This window comes from Symphodus melops, assembly GCF_947650265.1.
Source record: "Symphodus melops genome assembly, chromosome: 5".
In the NCBI taxonomy this organism is placed as follows: Eukaryota; Metazoa; Chordata; class Actinopteri; order Labriformes; family Labridae; genus Symphodus; species Symphodus melops.
In genome coordinates this window covers 14,446,556-14,472,050 of record NC_136695.1, presented here as the reverse complement: position 1 = coordinate 14,472,050, position 25,495 = coordinate 14,446,556, and the positions used below count along the sequence as shown (strand labels likewise).

The 25,495-nt window shown below is 41.1% G+C and overlaps 1 protein-coding gene across 8 annotated transcripts in view; it reads left to right on the top strand.

Annotated features, from left to right (window-relative positions):
- triob (trio Rho guanine nucleotide exchange factor b) overlaps positions 1-25,495 on the top strand; it is a 115,004-nt gene that overhangs the window by 61,541 nt on the left and 27,968 nt on the right. For all 8 annotated transcript variants that reach the window (XM_079343749.1, XM_079343746.1, XM_079343744.1 and 5 more), the window contains 22 exons: positions 1,516-1,711; positions 3,064-3,230; positions 5,131-5,250; positions 6,345-6,443; positions 6,547-6,639; positions 6,881-7,030; positions 7,140-7,254; positions 7,436-7,551; positions 9,427-9,549; positions 9,916-10,110; positions 10,548-10,663; positions 11,184-11,250; positions 11,732-11,841; positions 11,941-12,010; positions 12,271-12,360; positions 12,579-12,671; positions 12,791-12,902; positions 13,235-13,425; positions 13,828-13,929; positions 14,991-15,130; positions 15,305-15,404; positions 18,499-18,751. In XM_079343749.1, the coding sequence (XP_079199875.1) occupies positions 1,516-1,711; positions 3,064-3,230; positions 5,131-5,250; positions 6,345-6,443; positions 6,547-6,639; positions 6,881-7,030; positions 7,140-7,254; positions 7,436-7,551; positions 9,427-9,549; positions 9,916-10,110; positions 10,548-10,663; positions 11,184-11,250; positions 11,732-11,841; positions 11,941-12,010; positions 12,271-12,360; positions 12,579-12,671; positions 12,791-12,902; positions 13,235-13,425; positions 13,828-13,929; positions 14,991-15,130; positions 15,305-15,404; positions 18,499-18,751 (2,818 nt within the window). The remainder of the gene's footprint in view (positions 1-1,515; positions 1,712-3,063; positions 3,231-5,130; positions 5,251-6,344; positions 6,444-6,546; positions 6,640-6,880; positions 7,031-7,139; positions 7,255-7,435; positions 7,552-9,426; positions 9,550-9,915; positions 10,111-10,547; positions 10,664-11,183; positions 11,251-11,731; positions 11,842-11,940; positions 12,011-12,270; positions 12,361-12,578; positions 12,672-12,790; positions 12,903-13,234; positions 13,426-13,827; positions 13,930-14,990; positions 15,131-15,304; positions 15,405-18,498; positions 18,752-25,495) is intronic.

The following is a 25,495-nucleotide window of genomic DNA, read 5'->3' as shown; positions in this document are numbered from 1 at the left end:
AAGCTATTCTTCTAATAGCTCAGTTGAGTAGCTTAGTATGCTTCTCTACGCATGACTTAAATGTGTTATTTTAAAGGCCAAATTACCTCTTGAGAAAAGTTCAAGTCTGTCTTTAGTTGCACAACCTGCGACGGAAACAATAAAATCTTCTACTGGTGTTTTATTTTAAGCTATTTTTAAATGAATTCCGTGTTCCTAATTCTAGAATCTTATAGAAAACAGATTTTTATGAACACATAAAGCAGCATTTTCTGTTGAAATGTTACTGTGAAACAAGCATTACCAAAATAAGAGCATACCAAAAAAATACCAAATCTTAGCAGTTCACTTCATTATATACAAAAAGACAGTGACATTTAAAATTGCTCAGCCGAAGAATATCTTGTTCTTTTTTTTCTCCTTTTCATTGACGTCTTCTGTAGAATAAAGCAGTCTCTGAACTGACGAGGACAGCTGCAAAAACAACTCATTTTTTCATTTGTGAACGCAGGTTCAAATTTAACCACTGATAGGGGTGACTGCCTGACATATTCCCATACCTTTCATGTAACTGTCAGAATTACAGTTGTCAGGGCAATGTGGTAATGCCACACGTTTCAAATGGTCACATTCTTTACATTGGTTCAGAAGGTCACTGAGCAGCTGAAAATGGGACTGACTGTAGGCTCAGAATGGGGAACTTTAAACTTTCACCCATGAAACTGAAGTAGTTTCCGTCATGACTTGCTACTGACGTGAGCAGTCTGAACATGACTGTTGATATCTGATCTGTTCGGGCCTCATAACTCTACAGTAAATCTTGCAGGTTCATCCGACATAAAGATATATTTTTATACCATAGCACCAGATCCTAGTTAAAGGCCGGTGAAGTCTATTGGAGTCCCAAATTGTTACCAACAAAATATGGTTCACTTTCCAATGCTTTGCTAAAAGGCTGACATCAGAAATCTAGTCATCTTCTCCATACCATGACAAAGGACATCATGGTCATTCAATACAGTTTGCGTTTACACAGTTTGCTTTTTACAAGTGGTCCGCTGGTCCTTAAAAGAAGTGTTGACCAGAAATTCCTAAATTTGCTTAAAAGTGAATAACAAATTGACAACAGGGCTGCATGGTGCCAGATTCAAGGTGCTCCTGGTATCATGATTCAGTCTGTGTGGGCCGTCAGAGACAAGCACCGACACCTCACTTCATCTGCTTTACCAGCCATGCCTCATCACTGTAATATGCTATCTGTTATTATGGCAGGTAGCTTAGGGTTACAGCTATTTTACTGTCTGACTTGGTGCTTAAGAATCCTATTAATCATGACATTTTATGGATAGTTAAAGGGCTCTAACTTTTGTCACACATAACCTCATAAAATCTTTCTCTCCCTACGTTTTTCATTCAGATCATCAAGTGTGAGCAGATTTTAGAGATTTATTCTTGAAAGGGTTGAACGACTTTTTCCACTCGTATTATTTCTTAATTCACCAGTCGTCCTCTTTTCTCCTCCACAAACTCTCTCAGATAATCTCAGACCTGGAGTCATGGAACGAGGAGCTGTCCCAGCAGATGAGTGACTTTGACACCGAGGACCTGACGCTGGCTGAGCAGAGGCTACAGCACCACGCAGACAAGGCGCTTACCATGAACAACCTCACGTTTGACGTCATTCACCAAGGACAAGAGCTGCTGCAGTATGTCACAGAGGTGCAGGCGTCTGGTAAGTGAGAGAAGACAAAAGGCACGAGCTGCAGAAGGGCTGAATCGCATGTGACTCACACTGTGTGTGCACTGCAGATGTTCTGCTTAAAGTTAACACTTACTGTATCTGCACATTAGCGCTGTTAGCGGTCACCATATCTTGCTACAGCGCTAACAAGCACCAAGCTGAGGGGGAATACATTCAGTCAAATGCCAAGCACGTAAATGAACTCTTCCAGCCAACATCATTAGTTTATAGAAGCAGGGAGGTGTGAATTTTTACAGTTAGATGAAAAATCTTTTTCTATGAAGAAGTTAAAACATAGTCTGCAACTGGGATTCAGTTTGTTTGTTTTTTGACATTGCATATCCCGTGTTGTTACTATTGCACATGCACACATCGCAGAGGAGCAGTATTTCTCGCACTTTAGCTCTAGAATCTGTCAATCAACAAACTGATGGTAATTTGACATGTAATTGTAAAGATTCAGCTTCTAGGAGTAAACAAAATAGCAGACACTTAGGAGTAAGATTGCGTGCCTGTTGGTTTATCCGAGTGCGTTTTGAAAGGGAGAATGGTGGCTCCAGGAGAGGTCAGGAGTGAATGAGTGGGAACGAAATTGGAATAAAAGGAAAAGTAGGGTGAAGGCAAAGAGGAGGAGGGATTGGGAGACACATCTGTCTTTACCAAGCAGATTTTGCCTCTTAATCCGCAAGAGTCATGTTCACAGTTGGTTTAAACCTTTAAAACACACGCAGAAGGGCACATTTTGAGAAAACCACGCCTCCTGGATTGTTTTAACGTTCCACCACAGAGATTGTCAGAGTACAAATCCAACTGATTCACGTTAAAATCTGCAGTGAGACAGCTACTCTGCTATAGCTAGCTTCATGGCTTTTTTAACAGCAGTAGATATGCAATCACTTCCACCGAAGCCTATGTGAGGACTATTATTTTTACCAGGGTCAGCCTTTTGCCTCCCACTGCATCTGGAACACAATGCTGTTATGGAATGCAGGGCTAAAATGTGAGTAAAGATTATGCTAATGCTACATTTTTCATAAAGGGTCTGTGCAGAAAATGCCTTCCACAAGATCAGCGGTTCACTTTCTGCTAGGCTCTATGTTATGAAAAATGTAATCTGTCCCCCATAAAAAATTTAACCGCTATATATTCTAGACTCATCCAGCTATTGCTAATCTCTAAAATGCAGGTAACACAGAATGCATTCATGGAATGCATATTTTAACTTTTTTTTTTTTTTTTTTTTTTTGCAAGAATAAGTGATGTTTGAGTGTGAAACCTGGAATAAAAGACACAATTGAAGAGCAAATTTCATCTGTAATTTCTTTTAACGTTTTTGTTTGCAGGCGTGGAGCTGCTGTGCGACAGAGATGTGGACATGGCTACGCGGGTCCAGGACCTGCTTGAGTTTCTGCACGAGAAGCAGCAGGAGTTGGACTTGGCGGCTGAGCAGCACAGGAGACACCTGGAGCAGTGTGTCCAGTTAAGACATCTGCAGGCTGAAGTCAAACAGGTACAGGACTGAATAAAACCAGGACGTAGAGAGTTTAAAAAAAGAAAAGACAACAGTGCAGCAGTGATCTGGTGATGGTGGCTGGATTTTGAAAGCACTCTTAAAAAAACAGGAGCTTTGCTTTTTTTTTAGCTCTGACAAAAAGCATTGCACATGGTGATGAGATGTTTAAAGGGAATACAGAGCTCATACTGTGCTTACATTTAAATAATCACATGTGCATCATTTTGGGAAAAAAAAGCTTCTTCCACTAAAACCTGTATTAAATTGATATATTGAAAGTCACTCTCACATTTATACAATGATGATATAACACAGAGTGTTGCGTTTTTAACAGCCTGTAAGGTATGTTCTGTCTGTACATGATCATGTGTGGATGACTCACCCTGTGTCAACAACATTTCTGCCTCCTCTCTTTCTTTCTCACTTATGTTTCTTCTATGTGTGTATCGCCCTCTGACTTTGGGGAATAGTCAGAGCGATACAGTATGGTTGGATGTTCAGCCAAGCTTTAAAGACACAGAGAAATTCAGAGCAATAGACGATAAATGGGCCAGACAGAATCCGGCATGATAGGGAGGCAAAGAGATTTCTAAGCTGGTGTTGCGTCAGCGAAAACAGAGGACGTCAGCTAGGGATTCTCTCACGATATTCATTTAGCGGAAGGATAAATTCAAAGCGAGTGTTTGTGTTTTGAAGTGGAGCCTGTTGATGTTTGAATCAAAACAAACATAGGGACACTTTTCATAGCGAGGCCTGTAATCATATCGGTGCAGCTTAATATCATCAAGCTATGTGGTTCAAGTTGCTCTATGATAAATGACAAATTCTGCATTCTTTGGACAAACATGAAACCGAGTCAAGTATAAGGATATGAACAATAAATGCATGGAATTTAGAATTGCAGACAGTATGACAGTGATGTGATGGCAGTAAGATGCTGGTTTTATCTACCCAACGAGAGGCAGTGTTTTCTTGGCATACATAGTTTTGGTTTGTGTAATTCAGCTAGTGATCTGTTCATTGATGTCCAACCCTGGAGATCAGCATGTCCCTTCAGCTTTTATTTGTGTTTTTTTGCCTTTAGGATGGCTTCAAAGATCCCAAACTGGGAGATGGGCACTGGTTAGATATGAGTTCTCTGTGTAATTGTAAAATGGCATACTTTCATACAAGGGATTATAGCCCCCCAAAAAAGGGATTATAACAAAGATTAAGCAGTGTAAGTACAGTTTATTTCTGTCACTTTTAAAGGCACTGTATAATACCGTATCTGTTTAAGTCTTAGGCGACTGTATACCATGCCCCACTACTGAATCGAATATGGAATCTTTAGCACTCTTCCTGCTCCTAGTTGTCCATGCATGAGAGTTTTTTTTTTTTCGTCATATGCACATAAAGCTCCTCCAATATTCATACTTGTCCTGCCTGGGGTCAATGCAAGTGCAGTGGAAAGATAGGCCTGTAAAAGCAAGAGTCAGACTTGTGTTGCATCATCACTTTTACAGCGAGGCTTTAGTTGCAGTTCAGCTCATCACCCACACAGCAGGTGTGCCTGCTGAGTCAGAGAGAGACATACAGAGAGAGAGGGCGGTGTATTTGTGACAAGACTGTGTTTAACATAGCCTATGGCGAGAAGTAGGCCAACAAAAAAATGAGCAAATGGGATTTATTGCAAGTCCAGGTGTGTGTGTGTGTGTGTGTGTAATGTGTGTGATACAAGGTGCCAACGTTTAAGAAGAAGCAATGAAAAACAACTTATGAGATGAGACCAATAAAATAGTAAAGGTGTTGCACAGAGGATATTAGAGTTATAGTTGACAGTGAAAGTACATTAAAATGAAAAAAGGGAACAATAACAGTATTGTGTGTCTTCATCTTCGCTTTGTGTGTGTTTCAGGTTCTGGGTTGGATCCGTAACGGCGAGTCCATGCTGAACGCCGGTCTGATCACAGCTAGTTCATTACAAGAGGCTGAGCAGCTGCAGAAGGAACATGAACAATTCCAACATGCAATAGAGGTAAAAATGTAAAAATGGAATGGAAAAAAAATGTCCCTTTACTTTTCATGCTTCCTTTCAGTCTCTTTGTTTATGAACGTTTTATAACAACATTATGAAGTCCATGAGCGCTTTTACTTTAACTCACAATTTTTTTCCCCCTCATTCTTCCTTGACTTTTATTTTTCCTCGTCCTTCCTTTCATCATGTTTGTGTCGATTCCTCTTTTCATGCTTCATTTTTTTTTCCTCTACGCTTTCCTCTCATGTTTTACCACTACTCTCCGTTCAACCTTTTGCCTTTTAAAATTCTTCTCAGGATATTCGTACGCGCCTCCCCTTCTCCTGCTCACAAGTCGCACATGAATTGGAATTATGAATAACTGATATTTCCACCTCTCTCTTTCTTCTATCTCACCTCACCTCTCTTTTTTTTTTTTTATTTCCTGTTTCTCTTAAGCACTGATTATGCGGGGGGAATTTTCTTTGAACTCTATCTCGCCCGTCTCACTCTAACGCAGGCCTGTACCTGACCTACTTCTGCAGAGCTCACATTCACTCACTCTCACACACATGCACACAAACACAATGACGCACACTCAGAAGAAAGCCATGTTTATGATTGTTATCAACATGAGACTTGAATTTTAATACTCGTAGCATAACTGCATTCCCTGTGTGGTGACAAAAGAGCGAGGGATATGGAAAGCTTCCCTCCTGACCGTACCCTGCAGACATCGCCATTGGTTGCAGAAAATCCTTCATTTGTCTCCTTATCTTCCCCTCCCTATAGTCCAGAAGGGAGTCCAAGTTGTCCTGCAGGCTAACCCTTTTGACAGAAATCACCAGACAGTTCTTTTTTTTTTTCTTCTTCTTTTTTTTTTTTAGTCTCATTTCTACTCCAGAATTCTCACTCCAGGACAATCTTTGTAACACAGCTATAATCAGACGCTACTTTTATTTATTTAGCCTTTACTTCACCCTCCACCAAACTGGCCTGCAGGGACAACAGGCAGCTGGGCTCTTGTTTTCAAAGCAATCATTGTGATATATAGAGAATCATATAACTCGTGAATTTCATTGTTTGTTTTTATCTTCCCCTTATCTCCCACGCAGAAAACCCATCAGAGTGCTCTGCAGGTACAGCAGAAAGCTGAGGCCTTACTCCAGGCAAACCACTATGACATGGATATGATCAGGGACTGTGCAGAAAAGGTATCCATCTTTTATGATTGTGTGCTATACAATATATATGATTAGCAATATAGACAGGGCGGTTTCTTTTGCAAGAAACTAATTTCTTTATTTTGTCCTGAAGGTGGCGGACCACTGGCAGCAGCTGATGCTGAAGATGGAGGACCGACTCAAACTTGTCAATGCATCTGTGGCCTTCTACAAGACCTCTGAACAGGTGTGCTTAAGCATATTTAAGGAGATCAAGTCGCTGACTTACACAGGTTTTTAGATGCACTAGATAATCTTAAAACAGGAGTGAGATAAAATTATTTAAAACCAAAAAAAAAAAGGGATTATAGGAATTACTTTCTGCAAAAATCAGACTTGGAAATCTAGTGCCTGCAGTATGGGATTACAAAAAAGCCAGTAATGCCTTAAACAAGGTTTTTTTTAATTTTGTTTAATCTATGTCTCAGGTGTGCAGCGTGTTAGAGAGCCTGGAGCAGGAGTACAAGAGAGAAGAAGACTGGTGTGGCGGTGCTGATAAACTGGGCCCAAACAGTGAATCAGATCACGTCACTCCAATGATCAGCAAACATCTGGAGCAGAAGGAGGCTTTCCTCAAGGTAAGAATGTATTTTCAATGTATATTTACCATAGAGAACATGTCACCACACAAGTGCTTTTATTATTGAATCAGTAATGAACATCTGTTCTTATTGGTCACTTTAACAGGCGTGTACGTTAGCCAGACGCAACGCCGACGTCTTCTTAAAGTATCTGCACAGGAACAGTGTGAACATGCCCGGCATGTTGTCCCACGTCAAAGCTCCAGAGACTCAGGTTAAGAGTAAGTACATGCCTTACACCATTCCTACATCTTGTCATTTATGAAGCTGATTCTGAGACGTCCTTTTCCTTTCTTATTTCATTTTCCAAAACCGTAACTTCGGGTGGTTGTCATGTCGCTGTACGAAACAGACCTTCAGAAATAAAAGTCTCAAAACTTCTTTCATCTGCTGTCTCTTCAGATATTTTGAATGAGCTGCTGCAGAGAGAGAATCGAGTTCTCCACTTCTGGACAATGAGGAAACGGAGGCTGGACCAGTGCCAGCAATATGTTGTGTTTGAACGCAGCGCAAAGCAGGTGTGTGCTTATTACTGTGTATGCTGTGAGATAAGACTGAGCAGATTGACCTGCATGTGTCATTCAATACACTACATACAGAAGGAGCAGAAAGAAGCCCCCTTTCCCGTGAGACACATTGCTCCTGATTGATCTGGAAATAAATAAGCAAGTTGGTCTTATGTCGGTTAGCTAACAGCTGCTACTTCAATCTGAATTTGTCGCTCTGTTTCAAGCAGTCTGTGTTTTTCTTTATAATGATACATTTCAAATATACTGGAAATGATGTAAGCTGGCAGGCATTTACAACGGCGGTCTTGAAGACGGCTATCATTATGTGGCCCAGTAAAAATGTAACTCTATGTTTATTACACAGCAGTGCCAAACAGAAGTCTCCGACCTCTCATTTCTTTCACTCATGGCAGTACTCAACATTTTAAACATGTTTATTTTTTTATTTATTTTTGGGGTTTTTTTGGGGGGGGGATGGTACGAGAGCCTCTGATAGGTCATGTCACAAGAACACTCCAAACCTGTCAATCAAACTTGGATTTAATCAGCAGTCTTTTTATGGCAAAGTGACTTAGACAGAGTTTGCATATCACTGGTTTAAAGTTGCTCCGAAGACCACTTCACATTTCACAGACTGAGCTGAAATCTAATGTATTTTATTTAAATGTAATTTGGACTGCTCGGAATTCTTTATTTTCAAGCAAGCAAGAATGTGCAGCCTCCAAAGTCTGATTGTGCGTTAGATCAAAGTCTGTATAAACACAGGTACCATGCGCCCTCTTGTGGCGAATGGATGGTACAGCCCAGGCACGCAGCAAAGCACTCGTCTAATAAAATCATACAGGAGATGACATCATGGATGTTTCTAGGACAAGGCTATTCTAGGGCAATCCAGGTTTTATCCCCAGGGCCAAAACTCTTTCTGGTGTCACAGTTTGACTGGACCAGCTTTGGCTGCCTCTGCTGGTTTCAGTACACAGCCGGTAGGACATTTTTATTTAGTCCCGTTTTGCAATGTCTAAGGAACTACGAGAAGGGAAGGTGTACTCTGTCAGTTCACGTCATTTTCCTCGATGTGCATTTTTTATGTGTATACACATAATGTGCAAATCAACAGCATCCTTTTAAAAGTGTATTTTTCCACAGCGGTTTATTCTTGAGGTTTAGGAACCCCAGTCCAAAACCTGGAGTATTTAAAGCTTTAAAAACTGAGAGTTGAAGGTAAAATGAACATTGGAAAGCACTGTACATTTTAGAAGTTGAACTGTTATTAATTAAAACACAGAGTCCACCTTAATTATTGGACGATATGTAAATACGTGTAACACTAGAGCTGGGAATCTTTGTGTCTCATGATTCAAGTCGATTTCGATTCTTTGGGTCACCATTCGACAGAGAATCTCTTTTCAATTCAAAACGATTCTGGTTTTCTAATTCAAAGAATTATTTTTTTTAAATGTCTCCATGCTTAGTCTTCATCAGTGAGACTGGCTGAATTTCTTGCGGCTCCATTTAGCATTCTACATTCTAAAGAGCTAGCCTTAGCACTTAGCAGGGAGTGACTGATTATCCCCAAAAAAGTTATAAATCAAGTCAAAATCTCTAACAGTAAGACTTTCGATTTTAACGTCAGTCAATTATTTTTCCCCTTCAATGTGCATTACCACAAACTTCAATTTGGCTTTACTTGTATTGTAGTTTTAAGAGTTTGATGTTGAACAGCTTGACCCATGTAGATAGATAGATAGATAGATAGATAGATAGATAGATAGATAGATAGATAGATAGATACTTTATTGATCCAGGGGGAAAGGCTTTGTGAGATTGTGTCACTAAAATCCCTGCAGTCTGAACATACTCACTTGCGATTGGTTGTGTCCTCAGGCCCTGGAGTGGATCCATGACACCGGGGAGTTTTACCTGTCCACACACACATCCACCGGCTCCAGCATTCATCACACACAGGAGCTGCTAAAAGAGCACGAAGACTTCCAGATCACAGCAAAGGTACGTGTGTTTGTTTATTTCCTGTGTAAAAGAAAGCTGGGAGAAAATAAAGCACACGTTTGTCTGTCACTACTCTCATGTTGCTGTGTTTAGCTGTGTTTCTGTTTGCACACTGCTCTGCCATGAGGCCCACTCCCAGGGCTCTGTATTGTCCTCAATGCTGTGTCACTGTTATTGTGTAAAAGAAAAGCTATTGTGTCCGTCAAGCAACACACTGATTTTTAACTCTCTCTCTCTCTCTCTCTCTCTCTCTCTCTCTCCACCTTTGTGTCTCTCTTGTATCTACCTTTCCTCCGCTGTCACTACTTCATTTCGGCTCTCTCTTTTTTCTCTCCATCCCCTCCCTAAATGTGTCTCTATTGACAGCAAACCAAAGAGCGGGTGAAGCTGTTGATCCAGCTGGCCGACGGGTTTTGTGACAAGGGACACGCCCATGCCCTGGAGATAAAGAAATGGGTATCCTCGGTGGACAAGCGCTACAGGGACTTCTCTCTCCGCATGGACAAATATCGTACCTGCCTGGAAACGGCGCTTGGCATTTCTTCCGACTCCAACAAAGCTGTGAGTGCTGCCCACGGATCAAAAACTGTCTATTTTTCCTTTTGTGTTTTTGCAGACTTTATTTATCTGCTCTTTATTTAAATCGTGAGATTATGCTCTTCAATAACAGACAGCAGAAAGGCATAAGGCATGGTCTATACTTAAAAGGAAATACCTTTTTGTTTTGAGTTTTTTTTATCATGTTCATGGTTATAAATAGAACCATACAAACTACTTTATTTGATTCTAATATGAAGTACACATGATTTCCCCAGGTGATCAGATGTAGAAAGATGTTACATAACTGTGTTTGCATTGAAGCTCCGTCTCCCCGCGGTGCGTTTTAATAAACGGGTGCGAACAGAATTCAAGATCATGACACATTGTCGTGCCGAGTAGTGAATGAACACAAAGCATGTCACAGGCAAACATCAAAGCCCCCCCTGTGTCCTTTTCAGAGTAAAGAGCTGCAACTGGATATCATCCCGGCCAGCGCTCCGGGTTCAGAGGTCAAGCTGAGGGATGCTGCTCATGAACTCAACGAGGAGAAGAGGAAGTCAGCGCGAAGGAAAGAGTAGGTGTTCCCTATCACAGGTTTTTTTGTTTTTTTTAACACAGGCCTGGAAAAGTATTCGGGCGGAAATGTCAGTAATTTTATTCCAATGTGACAATATCTTGTTTTTGTGACTCATTAAAATGTATAAGTGCAGCAAGGCTTTCATTTCAAAATGTTGGGATGAGTGTCAATGTGGAGATTAATGCTAAATCACCCCGAGAACATGAACACAATACAGCGAACATTTAAATCTTTAAATCCAATCAAGTGTGTAAACAAATGGAGTCTATTCTGGGTGAGAGAGGATGCCGGGATGTTCCTTATCACGAAACGTTTCAGGGGTTCCTGATGTTGGGAAGAAAATCTGTAGTCATTTATTCTAATTAGATTATGAGGAAATTCCTACAGAGGGGGGAGGCCGTGTACGGGCCTTTTGATGCTTCCAAATCCAGCAACAGACTGTTACTGCCTTTCTACTGTAACACACCCTGATTAAGTTCATCAAAATCCTCTTTCACATGTCTCTGTGTCATTTTAGATTTATAATGGCTGAGCTGATTCAAACAGAGAAAGCCTATGTCCGAGACCTACGGGAGTGTATGGATGTAAGTATTATAACAACCCCACTGCACATTATATATGTATTTATGTATATATATATAAAGATATATATATATATATATATACACACACACATATATACACATATATACATATACATATACACATATATATTTCCACAGTAAATCCTCTCCACTGCTCACATTGTGATTGTTTTAAATGTTTTTCTGATCTTAGTCTGTGATGTTTACTGTACTGATAGATTTTCAGTTCAAACTCTTTCTTGGTTCAGTCAAACATTTTTTTTTCATGCTTCATGTTTAGATTTTTTTCCCCCGATCCTCAATAAATAAGTTGATGATTTACTTAATCACGTCAAGCACACTTAAAACAACCTCATTTCACCAAAGTGCTGTACATGTAAAAAAACATATAAAGGGATGAACATAAGTAATATAAGGAGAAAAAGGAAATTTTTTAGGGTTGCATCATTGGTTATATTCTGTCATGTGTGTGTTCGTGCAGACGTACCTGTGGGAAATGACCAGCGGCGTGGAGGAGATCCCTCCTGGTATTGTTAACAAGGAACACATCATCTTTGGGAACATGCAGGACCTCTACGAGTTTCATCACAAGTTAGTACACCAGTTATCAACGTCAACCAACTCAGGTGAAATGTGTCAAGTTGTGTACGAATACCTTTAAAAACCTTTTAAATCTTCCCGTCTGTGCAGCATCTTCCTGAAGGAGTTGGATAAATATGAGCAGCTGCCAGAGGATGTTGGCCATTGCTTTGTGACCTGGGTAAGAAGTTGTTTTTATAATAATTGTTTATAAGGCTCTTTGAAGCATATCTCAAAGTGCTACAATTTGAAAGAAAATCAACCAAATAAAAGCAGATTAAAAGGCTCCTCTTCTATATCATGATCCAGCCACTTGAAGTTTAAATATTGAATTAAAAGAAAAATGTAATTTGCTTGTTTAGTCTTACACATGTTCTTGATATGTTGTGCAGTGCCTTGACACTTTGTGCATAAAACCGTGATTTTACATCTCCTTCCCAGGCCGATAAGTTCCAGATGTATGTGAACTACTGTAAGAACAAACCCGACTCCACTCAGCTCATCCTGGAACATGCTGGGCCCTACTTTGATGTAAGCAATAACGGCAATGCTTGATGTCTAATCACTTGTTCATAAGCCATACCCTCCTTTTTATACTATGACATGAATACATTTCCAGGGAGTCGATACCGAGAATTTTGATGTAATATATTTTATATTTGACCTTTGAAATATTTGGATTGACAATGGCTGACATTGTTTTTCAGTACCAAACATCTGCAGTGTCTTTTTCCCTTTTTGACCCACAGGAAATCCAGCAAAGGCACCGCCTTGCTAACTCCATCTCTTCTTACCTGATCAAACCGGTCCAGAGAATCACTAAATACCAGCTCCTTCTTAAGGTACCCCATGCTTTTAGAATGATTCAAAATAAGGCAATCTAGTCCAGCAACATTCCTTATTTTATCAGATTAAACATTTTTCACTTATTACGTGTGTGTGTGTGTGTTTGCGTTTGTAGGAGTTGTTGACATGCTGTGAGGAGGGTAAAGGTGAGATCAAGGACGGCCTTGAGGTGATGCTCAGCGTGCCCAAGAGAGCCAATGATGCCATGCACCTCTCTATGCTGGATGGTGGGTATACAAACACACACATACACACACACACACACACACACACACAAGTACCTCTGCTTTATGGAAACTCTCACATGGATCACTGGCAGTCACCTGTGGAACTATGTTAACATGTGCTGAGTGTTTCATGTTTCAAACTTTCACATTGCTGCTGTAAATGTTAACACACCACTCACCTTCATTTCTGTCTGCACAAATTACTCAGCTGTGACTCAGCAACAACTTCATTCAACCTCCTTCCAAGTGGCACCCACTAACATGTTTGTACACACGCCGCAAAATCACTCCCCCTAAATGACTCTTTCATCCTTTTCCCTGCACAACCTCAGGGTTTGATGGAAACATCGACTCCCAGGGAGAGTTGATTCTTCAGGAGTCCTTCCAGGTTTGGGATCCAAAGACGCTGATCCGAAAGGGTCGTGACCGACATCTCTTTCTTTTTGAGATGTCGCTGGTCCTCAGCAAAGAAGTTAAAGACTCCAACGGACGTAGCAAGTACCTGTACAAGAGCAAGCTCTTTGTAAGTCCTGGACAGTTTAATCATACTATCAATATATTGTACAGCATTTACAATAGGCATTTAGTACATTTAGTGAGGATGTCACGAAGCTCTGATTTGTCACTTACAATCTTAAAAGCACCAACAATTACATTATGAAAACAGTAATTATAGATCTGAGGAGAATGGCATGCTGATCAGATGTATGCTGACAGTGTATTACTGAAGTGAATTAAATGTTGTTATAGGCACAGGAGTTTATTTTTATGTGCACTGATTAACTAACACAAGATGCTTAAGGTCATGCTGCTCCTGCTCCAGACTCCTCCTTCATGACAGATATATGCTCAATGAAAAAAAAAAAAAGTGTTGTGTTTGTTGCTTATCGTTAGCTCATTCTTGACGTTTTAATTCCCTTCTTAGACATCTGAGCTCGGAGTGACCGAACATGTGGAAGGAGATCCTTGTAAATTTGCCTTGTGGGTGGGCAGGACCCCGACCTCAGACAACAAGATCGTCCTCAAGGTATCAAGATTTTGCACTACAACAAGTCTTGTCTTGATGCTGTATTAAGTCCAACTTTAAAAGCACTGAGTTTGTCTTTAGTTAGTTGAGGCACCATAATCCATTTATCTCGGAAACAACGCCGTTAAACTCTGGGAAGAGTGCTTCCTACAGAGCTTTAGTTCCTCTTCCGGTTCCGTTCAAAGAGTAAAATAGATCCCTGTATGATTTCGTCAACTTGCTCGCACGTAAAGACTCACACTATCTCTGCAGTCCACCCCCTCTAAATCCTCCATAGCTCCTTCTGTTCAGCCAAGAAAGTTCACTCCCCGTCGGGGGTTGGAGAGTGTTACTTTCTGCTACTTATTCAGTCATCACACAGAAACATTAGCATAGCTGTCGATAGGTCAGAATCCACACTCACAAGTAGCTTGGTAGCTCTCACACTGTGAGTCAGAAGAAATGATTTATGCATCGCGTGTTTGTGTGAAGGTATGGGATTGGTTTCGGGACCTACCAAGGGAAAGACAAAAGTCGCGGATCCCTGCGTCTGTGTTATGTTTTTTCATACAGCTGTCTTATTACATAACCTCTGATGGTCATCTTAATCTGTGTCTTATGTAACGTGCTGCTGGTTGCTAAGTGAAGAGGGAGGATGAGAGACAGACAAGATCAATCATACGCAAAATATTCGTCACATTGATTCAGTGACGTTCCCGAACCCCAGTCTGACAATACATTATATGTAGTGTCTGTAGTTTGGGCGACTCTGCTGTCGTCATTTCACTTTGAGTCTGAGTATGGATATGAGTCAGGAACATGATTGCTGCAGTCAAAGCACTCAGGTGGAATCAGACATAACTATATAATTGCAGAATTGAACCTGATACCGTGTGACGGGCCAACAATTCATCTAGTCAGGTCAAGTGATCAGGGCATCTACTTCCTTTGTTTCTCTGCTGTCACATCTTTTGTCTGTTTCTGAGTATAAAAAAAAAAAAAAAACACTCTTAATACGCTGCTGACATACCAGCTGTACATATACCATCGTGCAGCTCTAACCTACATGTGTTTTGTCCCAGGCTTCAAGTATTGAGAACAAGCAGGACTGGATTAAACACATTCGGGAGGTTATCCAGGAGCGAACCGTCCACCTGCGTGGAGCTCTGAAGGAGCCCATCCACATCCCGAAGGCTACAACAACCAAACATAAAGGCAGACGGTGAGGTCACAGTGCATCATTTTGAACCTAGACTAAAGAGTAAAAAAAGCCTCCCAGTACCCAGACTGGACTCAGTTTTACTCAGTTAGTTACCAACATGTTCAGCAATCAGTTCATTAAACTTGTTTTTTAAAGCATAATAATGGGATAATGTAATCTGATGTTTGCCTGCAGGGACGGAGAGGAGCTGGACAGCCAGGGAGACGCCAGCAGCCAACCTGACACCATCTCCATCGCCTCACGTACATCCCAGAACACACTGGACAGCGATAAGGTAGGAGCACACAGGGCTGCGTTATTGTCAACAGTCAATAACTCCTCATGGTGAGGTGCAGATTGTTTAGCAGTTAAGGGACCCTTGCACGGAGGCAACGGTCCATCAAGCGTGCGACCCAGGTTTCGAGTCAAACCCGTGGCACTTTCCTACGTGTCATTCCCCTCTCTCTCTATTCCCAGTTTCCTACTCTAATCACTGCCCAATGAAATTAAGGCAAAAACCTCTTCATGGCTCACAGTATGAGCGCTCTGTCTCTATCTTAGGTTGTTGGAATGACATGAAGAAAAAAAATCTAGAGAGTGAAAAAAAAAACAAGTCAAATATGACAGGAGAGAGGTGTGTGGCACCAAACGATAGTTACCGTGGATATTGTGATAGTGAGCGATCCTCGATGTAAAGCGCGACCATGTGCCACACACCGGCAGACGTTGACGTTCCACACTCGCTCCACATGTAGCTTTAATCAACATGCGATTGGATCTCATTCACACCAGTCCTTAAATCTTTACGCGTGTACTCGGTGGAGGGTGAGTAGAGTGCAGCACAAGTCTGAGAGGCTTCTGTTTACAAAAGTGTTCCAGAGCAAAACTGAAGGAAACCTGAAAAGAATGTCTGCAGTTCAAAGATCAACAACACTCATGTACACTCAGCCTCTCAAAACACTGACACTTGCGCTGCCGGCTCGCCCTCTGCTCAGATGCTGTGATTCAGTCATTATGCCGCTTCACATTGACGCCATCGTCAGAAACTGCACTCTGGTTGGAATCGGCTCACTTTCCTCAAGTTGTTCCCCATCAAAGTGCTTGATTGTGTGATGAGAAAGAAACGGCCCATCTGACAAAGATGTAGAGTTGTTGTATGTGTGCAGCCATGCTTGTGTTTGTTTATAAGTGAGAGAGAGATAGAGAGAGAGAGTATCTGAGATAACTCGAAACATGGACAGTCGGACGTGGTTATATCTGGTAATAGCACCACAGAAGGCCGTTCCTCCTACGCTCAGTATGAGCAACTGTAGAGCTGACATACGCACACACATGCACACACACACACACACACATAGGATGAAAATATTTCTCTACTTTTATGTCACACTAATTATACACTGTAGCTGTGGACTCTTTACGTGAGGTCTTCATTTTCACACTAGAGTTGGACTTTCCCTAATGCGGCCGCAAATAAGATAACTAGTTTAACTTGTTCAGTGTCGCTCGGTATAGCACACAAAGATCAGTTCTGTGGTTTTTCCGATTAACATAAAACCTCATCTTATCCAATTGTGTCAAAACTATCACAGACACCAATTCATTAATCCATGCTCCCTCAGTTAAGGACAAGCATAAACATTCAAAACACGCTCTCAAATTTGCATCTCTCCATTTTTGAATGCTTCTCTCTATCCATCTCGATGTGAGGAAGGTCTGTGAGACCTTTCATTCAAAAGGTAGTGACAGTGGTGTGTTTGTGTTAGTGTGTGTGCGTGAGTACGTCCGGTTCCTGCGTGTGTGTGTGTGTGTCTCCGCTTCGGTGACTGATTCGTGTGTCTGCAGCTTCAGCCTCCCACGCTCTCTTCACAGAGGATGCTCGTCTGAATGCCAGACAGGAGAGCACAGTTTTGAGTCCTCACAGCCATTGATCCCACACCTGCTTTAACGAATGAAAATTTTTTCAGGCAAATGTTTGTTACTTTTTTTTATTTTTATTTAAATGTGACGGCGCTTCATTTAGTTGTTTAATTGTAGCATAATGGGTGAAACAACAAGAAAGGATTCGATGCTTCGTTACGGGGAGGAGACGCCACAGAAGGGAACCATTTCATCTTCAATAGTCTAATTGTGAGCGTGCACAGAGGAGCGCTGTTGATGGCAGCAACTTTCTCTTAGCCTTTGGATGTCTAAGGGATCAGGACCATAATTATCTAGAGGCTGTTTTTTTTTCCCCCCCAGAGGAAATACTCGCATCACTTTTAATATTTTACGGACAGCTCATCCTAGTCTAGTGAGCTTCAGTTTGATTTTTAAAGAAAATTTGAGTGGATTTCTGGAGAACTCGGACAGTTTTCTCTCACCTTGAAACTTCTCTCACGATGAGGGAGTGGAGAACGATGGAGAGGCTGGTGGAGAGGAGTTCACATCCCGTTTCTCAGCTCCTCAGCTCTCTGGCTTTACCGCACTACCAAAGGGTATGTTGCAAAAAAAAAATGTGCTCGGTGGTACTTTTAACATGAGGGGGGAACTTTTGTGACATTTCTAGCGGGGCTTTGATGTTGTAAAGGATGCAAGAGAACATGCCACAATACTTTATATCAACTCTTAAAATAAGAAAAGTCGTCTCCAGTTTTAGCAACCATAAGAATCTGAAAGCATGAAATGGTATATGATTTTAGTTTAATGCATTTGTGTCTATTATTACATGTTTGACTAATATAAGGCTTGATTATAAAATGTTTCTTGATTTACTGTGAAGTCCCAGACAGAAAATGTGCTCTATTTTAAAAGCAAGTGCAGTATTGATGAAATATAACCGCTGCATTTTCAGCCATATGTTGAACATGATCACTTTTGAGAAAAAGCAGCAAGCAGAAGGACTTTCCACCTTTTCTCCATCTGCTCCCCGAATGCCTCTTTTTGAAAGACACTCAGAGGAGTCAGATTGTCACAGTGACTTTTTGTTCAATTGTGCGAGAATGAGTCACCCTCATCATTTTATTTTATTTTTTATTGCTTGAGAACATTTGCAGAGTATGACGTGTGGAAAATGTTTTTACTTTTATACTGAGAGTATTTGAGTGAGTTCTCAAGTCATTTCAAGGATGCTCGTTTTGAATCCGCTCTCCTTGCCAAGATTGCATGGAATTGAGTATACCAGCAGTTTATCACTACACACATACCGTGCATACTGTTTTGTTTTTAATAAGAGTACCTTTTAATTCTTGTTGCAAGTGGAAAATAATTCTCACCGTGTTTTACTATGCCTGCCTGCATTGATTTGTGCAATCATGTGGATACTATAACAAACAAATAACCCTATATTGTATTTTCTGATTAGCTTGAATGGGTTTTGATAGACTCTTCTTTTCTGTTCTCTATTTCAGCTATCCGGAGGTTGTGAGCTGACCGTGGTGATCCATGACTTTGTGTCCAGCAACGGTGGCAGCAGCGGGGAGCTGACGGTACGCCGAGGACAGACAGTGGAGGTTCTGGAGAGACTCCACGACAAGCCAGACTGGTGTTTGGTTCGGACCACGGACCGCTCCCCTGCCCAGGAGGGCATAGTGCCCTGCTCCATGCTCTGTATCGCTCACTCCAGGTCCTCCATGGAGATGGAGGGGCTCTTCAACCACAAAGGTAGGAGTAGAATTTTTTTTACCCTAGCAACTGTCCTGAAAGTGACTTTATAATACTGAGGCACATCTGGATACTTTAGGAAGCTTATTCTATGTTTTTCATATTCGGAAACAGGGTGCTTATCTCACCGCTCGTCACATCCATGCCCATATTGGCGTGATAGTGAAAAATAACAGGACGTATTTCTTGTTTGCAAACATGGCATTGGTTATTTGTCAGGCTTGATTTTCTCACCAAACAGCTGCTTTGAAAGGCACCAACATTTAGCTCTGGGTGTTGCTATGCAACTGTTGGAACACCTACCTACTGTACTTGATGCTGTCTTTTAATTATCTTGAAATAATTTCAACCTTTCAATTCCCAGGCCATCACTGAAACATGCAACAGCAAGCCCCTTTTTTGTAAAAAAAAAAAAAAAAACAACAGTTTTCATGAAGGATGTAATGTCAGATCTGTTGTCATGCCCTTAAGCGTCTTATTAAGAAAAAAAACGACTTCTGAAGGTTATTTCCACCGTTCGTGTCTCTTTGCATCGTGACAGCTGTGGTTACAGTTAAAAAATAGTGTTGAATCATGTCCATGCTGGAATATCTCTACCATAATTACCAATCATACCCATTACTGTTAAGAACGTTTGAGTTTCTCTGCACACCCACAAGAACTTTGCACACAAATGTTCACAGTTACTGTGAACATCCCGATGTCCTGATGTCCCTGAACGCAGCATTCTCATGACACCTTTCATTTTCTCCTTTTGTGCCAGTCTCTAGAAGACGTAAACTGTGTATACTACAGTAGTACCAGTAAATGCCTATGTTAAACATACACAACACATGTTTGATTAAGAACATTTAAATATCATGATCCAAATGGTGCTTAAATATTCACTAAAGAATCAACATTGAGGAAATGGACAGGACGAGGCGTTATGCACAGACCGTTTCCCCCATTTGACACCTGGTCTGTTCTGAGCTGCAGTCGTCTTATGATAACAGAACTTTCTGCTTGTGCCTCTTTCTCTTTAATCTGTGAGAGTGGGAGAGTGCTGTAATGCTTGTTTCTATGGTAATATAGCATACACATACTTTGCGGGAAGCTTTTTTGTAGTCAGAATGAGAAATGTCTGCATTTGTCTTTAAAATTACAGGATACATACAAGAACTCATAACTTTGGAATTGTATGATTTACACATACAGGACATAACAGGAAGAGTGGTAGCATTTCCCAGCTGCGTATTTAACCACATCTTCACTGTTTCTAGTTCTGTTTGCTTACAGAGGCTCTTGGTTTTTTTTTCTGCCTTTCCTTTGTCTCTTGGTTGCGCTTAACCCGCCCTCAGTTATATGTATCTGTGTGTTTGGGTGGCCAGAGGGAGTGATGAAAAGAAGCCTCTCACTGCAGGGGTTGCTGCGGTTAAAAAATAAAAAAAAAGAAGAGGTTGTTGCTGAGGAAGAGGAAGACAAGGATGACAAGAAAACATCTTTGCTACTTTGTCTGATTTTTGTGTTTACTGACCATGCAGGCCACTTTGTCCAGAGCTGTGGAAGGGTGACCTGTGAAGGGGATTAGAGTTCTCTGCAAAATCTCTTTTCCTGCTGTGTCTCATAGGCAGGAATAGTTGAGTTGTGGGGGGGCTGTTTCTCTTGGGAAATCTATGAAATTGTTCTCTGAGAGTGAGATAGCCGGTACAGTGTAGGAGGCAGCTAATAGCAATCATTTACATATCTGTAGCATGTGTTTAACGATCATGTTTTTTTTTTTTTTTTAATGTTTAAAAAAAATCCTGTAATGTTTATCTGCACAAACCTCAACACTCCTTTTTTAATTTTGGGTTTGCAGCATTTCCATCCCCATTCTAATCACATTATTAGAATCCCCACATTCGGAAAAAAAACTGTTAACTTTAACTAAGTGCAGGCTGTGTCTGTACAAGTTTGTGTGTGTTCTCTGTGTTTGTTTAGAGACCAGGGATACAAACACAGTGGAACAGGAAGATCTTTGTGCATCTTGTCTGCATAGCTTCTCTAGACTGTTGGGTAAAGCAAAATGAAGTTAAGTTAATTAAGTGTTAAATATATTCAGCAGTCGCCCAGAAAGTCTTGCAAAACCCCCAAAGGGGATTCTGACGCCTCGAATACCTGTATGTAATTTGTAACTCACCAGATTTATTCCTGATCATTTAGTTTGTCTCTTCTCTTGTATTTCATAATCAAGTCTATATTTGTTCCAAGCATACTGCACAACGTGTATGCGTCCTAATGTCTGTGAAACGTTCACTCACCCACACAAACTGAGTGGGTGCTCCTACAAAGGGTAATACGGTAGATGTTCTGCGTGTTTACAGACATCCCGTTGGATCGGGAGCCGAACAGTGGAGGCTTGCCCAATATCCTCACAGCAGCCCACTCACAGGCGAGGGAGGGAGGGAGGGAAGGAGGGAGGGAGGGAGGGAGGGAAGGAAGGCGATACAACGACAGTGAGAGGGAGAGACAGGGAGAGAAAACATCCTCATGACTTTTTTCCCTTTTCCTCACCATGGACTTGTACACCTTCTCTCCCTGGATTTTAAGTGACATGGATTATGAAGAATTATTTGTTTTTTCACTGCAAGTATTTGGGAAACCATCTCAGGTTTTCATTGACATGAAAAGTCAGTGGGGATGCTTTAAGGGAGATTTTTCAAGTCAGTTTTCCCGAGGCTTGATATTTGCCTGATATGGCCCGTGGAATCGAGTCTTTAGTGTCTCTAAACCCTTTCTGCACCATGAATTCAGCACAGAGAAGACACTCTGACAACTGCAAATTCTGGCTACTGGACCTGGGTAGGTGCCCTGATCATGTGTTAACAACGTCATATGAAGGACTCAAGTCATTGTCTTGTTCTTCATGTCTTAGCGTGTGTTTTTTTTTTTTTTTTTTTTTTTTTGTCAGGGTGTGTTTTGCTTTATAAAACACATGCTTTATTTTGTCATCTGGATCACAGTTTAATATGGGAATAATAACAACGCATCTGTGAAATGCAGTTTTTGTTTTTTTAACAGTCATGTTAAAAAAACAAAAACGACACTGAACAAGTTAAACTAATAACTTTTGGACTGCTTGTCCTTGTTTTTAAATTCCACATCAGCTATTATCAAATGGGTTCAATGCAGAGGGCTTTCACTAATCAAGTGTGGATTATGTTGTGGCATTAGAGTGCTGAAAGTCATTTGGTGAATGCACTGTTATTTTGATGAGATATTAAATCTGCTGAAATCAAATAGACAAGATTATATCTCCGTGTTGATCTATGTCAGGTCAGGGTTTTCTGCACAGATGGACACAGAGGGTGACTGTAGAGCTCAGGAGAAAATACAAGCAACACCAACAGCAGTAGAAGAGATGTCCATCTTTTGTTGGTTACATTTTGTCACAGCAAGTGATGGATAAGTCCAATAAGCCTAAAAAAAAAAAAATAATAAAAAAAATACACTGACACTTAAGTATTTTTAATGGAACATGCTGGTGGTCTCTAAATACAAGTATCTCCCATCCCATCTCCACACCCTACATAACTGTTGCTGGCAAACCCTCAGCCAGCATTGTCCACATATCTACAGCTCAGCCAGCCCATGGTGCACCTCCACCCCTTAAAGCTCGTCTCCGACCACATTTACTGTATCTTTCTTCCGGGTAAGAAACCACAGGGGAGATGCTCCCCCTGGTGACACCTCTGGAATCCTAGGCATGCCTCAGAGGAGCTGTGCAGACTTTCCGGATCACTTCTGTTCTACCACAGCCCCTCCCCTCCTATTCTGAGACTCTCCAGCACACGCACACACACACACACACACACATACACGCTAAGTTGTAAATCTGGCATGTTCTTTGCAGTAGTGTGACTGAATTATGATGGCATGTTGGCATCTTGCAGATAAATTAGCGAACATCCCAGAATGCAGAGGAGAGCATCTGTTGGCCCTTTTGGTGGGTTTATTCAAAGGAGCACCAGCCCACACAGTTAAAGTGAGAAGCAGTTATTGTTCATGTTCCGTATCATCGCTGACATGTTTATTTTGAAGCAGATGGTCGGGCCAGATATTTTCATGCTTAAACGTTTTACATGTTGCATGCATTTGCACATGCAGTCGTTATCCCCCTGTGCAACATGAAGATATGTAAATGTCCGACTCCAATGATCATCATAGTCCTGCCAGTTATGTTGGGCTCTGATAAAAGAACAGATTTTTTTTAACCAAGAATTTAATACAATGTCCTACATCGAAAGAAATATTCCCCAGTTTACTAATTAGAGAATAATGAGTTAAGCTTTAAAACATATTCCTGCTGCTCAAATGGAATTTGAAATGTAAAAACAAAGGCTAAACTCAAAGGACAAAGTGTTCTGCGTCACTGATGCCCCCAAGCTTTGTGTCCCCAGTTTTTGTTTCCCATGAATTGGAGCCTGACCCAGCTGTTCATGAGGTGTCTCCGTAATGAAAGGCCCCCTGCAGGGCACAGGCCAAAGGTGATGCCCTCTCTTGTGTGTGGATGTGTCTGTAGGGTTATTTTTTACTGAGGCGGTATGTGTCAAGGTTGCTGACCCCATGTTTCATTTATTTAGACCCCTGTTAGCACAACCTCTTCGGTCTATTAAGCATGTTGATAGCACCAGATGCTAATCTAACTGTTAGGGTGAAGGACAGATTCAGGACAGTTTCTTAGTCTAATTTATGCACATTTAAAAAAACAAAAAGACACCCAATAGTAAAACTGCTGATGAATTTTTATTACAGATTTATTGAATTTGAATACATTGATTTAGTTTTTAGTTTTTAAAGACATAAATGTAACTATTTCATGAAATGAAGTCAGATAACTGCTTGAAGTATTTCTCTTTATAAGAGCTGGTGCTTACTCGCTAACAGCATGTTAACACGTCAGGTTGTGACCCCAGCTTGTCTCCCGTCTAGTTGCATTACTCCGTGTAGTCCTGACTTCTGTCTCTGGCTCTACGTTTGTGTCCCTTCACAAGTGATTACATTATGTACACAAGAACTATAGAACTTACCGTGCCGATCAGTCTTTGTGTTTAATAAAAGTAGATAAGGTTGACAGGAGTTAAAAGAAATTTAAATAATTCAAAAGGTGTAGTAAACATGTATTCTCGAGTGTTTCTGATGTAACAATCTATAAAAACTACATGTATTTTTTTTAAATACATTTCTTAGAACTAATTAAAGTTAATGCTGATGTTTTTCTTTTTACTCAGAATTATTGCCTGAAGTAAGTTCTATGATCGTAACCATGACTCCAACATTCCATGGCAGCATCGTAACCAACAAATGTTACTCTGGTTTTCATTTGTTACGGGGAGATGCTTTAGGCGGCTAACTTACAAAGCTTCCCCTAAATCTATTTTAAGACTCGAGGTTGCATGTCCAGATGTGTGAAACCTAAAGGGATTATCTGCTCATCGATTTCCCCTTAAGCGAGAAGGGAATCCCCTCCACACCTCTTGTATTTAAGGTTGCCCTCCCGGGGGATTTTATAGATCTCTGGAGGAGCTCAAACGTTCCTCAACTTTGGACATAAACTGACTTTCTGTCTGGTTTAAATTAAATTGCAGGATGAAAACAGGATAAACTCTTGGCCTGCTTTGACACACTCAGGTTATTGTGTGCTTTACTCATGGCTAACAAATGTTACACGAGGTACATTAAGGATCAGACTCGGTAGAAAATCAGGACTTTTCACAGCTCAGGTTGTTCTGTTGAAAGGCCTCGGCTTTGTCAGAGTGCGATGGTGAGAGGAAGATGGCTTTAGAACGTGTGATGCGGGAGAAGCTTGTTATTCTGGGAACTGTGCTTTGCTCTTTCCTTGCGTGCGATGTGAGAACACATGCTTTGTATCAGTAAAGCACAGTAAAAAAAAAATAATCTCTCCCAGAGCCAGGATGACGTTCACATACACATGCGTACATTTAGGCAAGTGTGTGAAAGTGTCCAATGACGGAAGGCCGAATTTCCACACCTGCCATTCATAAGAGCCATTCAGCATGGTCACATGTCTAATCTTTAGCAGCTGCATCTCCTTTAGCATTTGAATAGCTTACTGATGTGAGGCTAAAACTCTGGGAACAGACAGTCAGAGCTGCTCTCCTTGTCCTTGGCCATTGCCAAAGTTCTTAGTATTTTCCCTGAGTGTGTCCGTTTACTCAGCTCACGTGAATGGGGGCAAACTCTTAAATCATTCCGTTATCTTTTGTTACATGGTGAAGTGTTTGAGGAGGTGAAAGGTCTTGTCGCAGGAATGCTGTGTGGTGTCAGATTCGGGGTCGCGTTGCAGTATGACAACATCAGTGTGACAACAGGGAAATCCAGCCTTCGCCCTACCAAGCCCTTTACTGGGACGTCTTGCTGAGCCTGTTGAAAGGATTTTGTCTATTTCATTCTTAAAGACGTTGCATCGTCTTTGAAGACTGAAAAGAAAAGCTAGCGAAAGAATATAAGGGCGATTTAAAACGGGACGAAGGTAGAGGCAAAAGACGGGCAGGTGGTAGTATCTTTTAAAGTATTCCAACAAAGCCTCAAGCATCCCTCTTGTCTGCATTGTTTTCTCATGGCTCCATTAAAAGTCCGAGAGGAGCTTTCCTCCTACAGAGTCAATGTAGGAATGTGGCCAGCCTGCCTACGGCACATAACACATGCAAACCCTGAACAAACAAACACATTTTCAGCATATACCTTGCCTTCTCACAATGT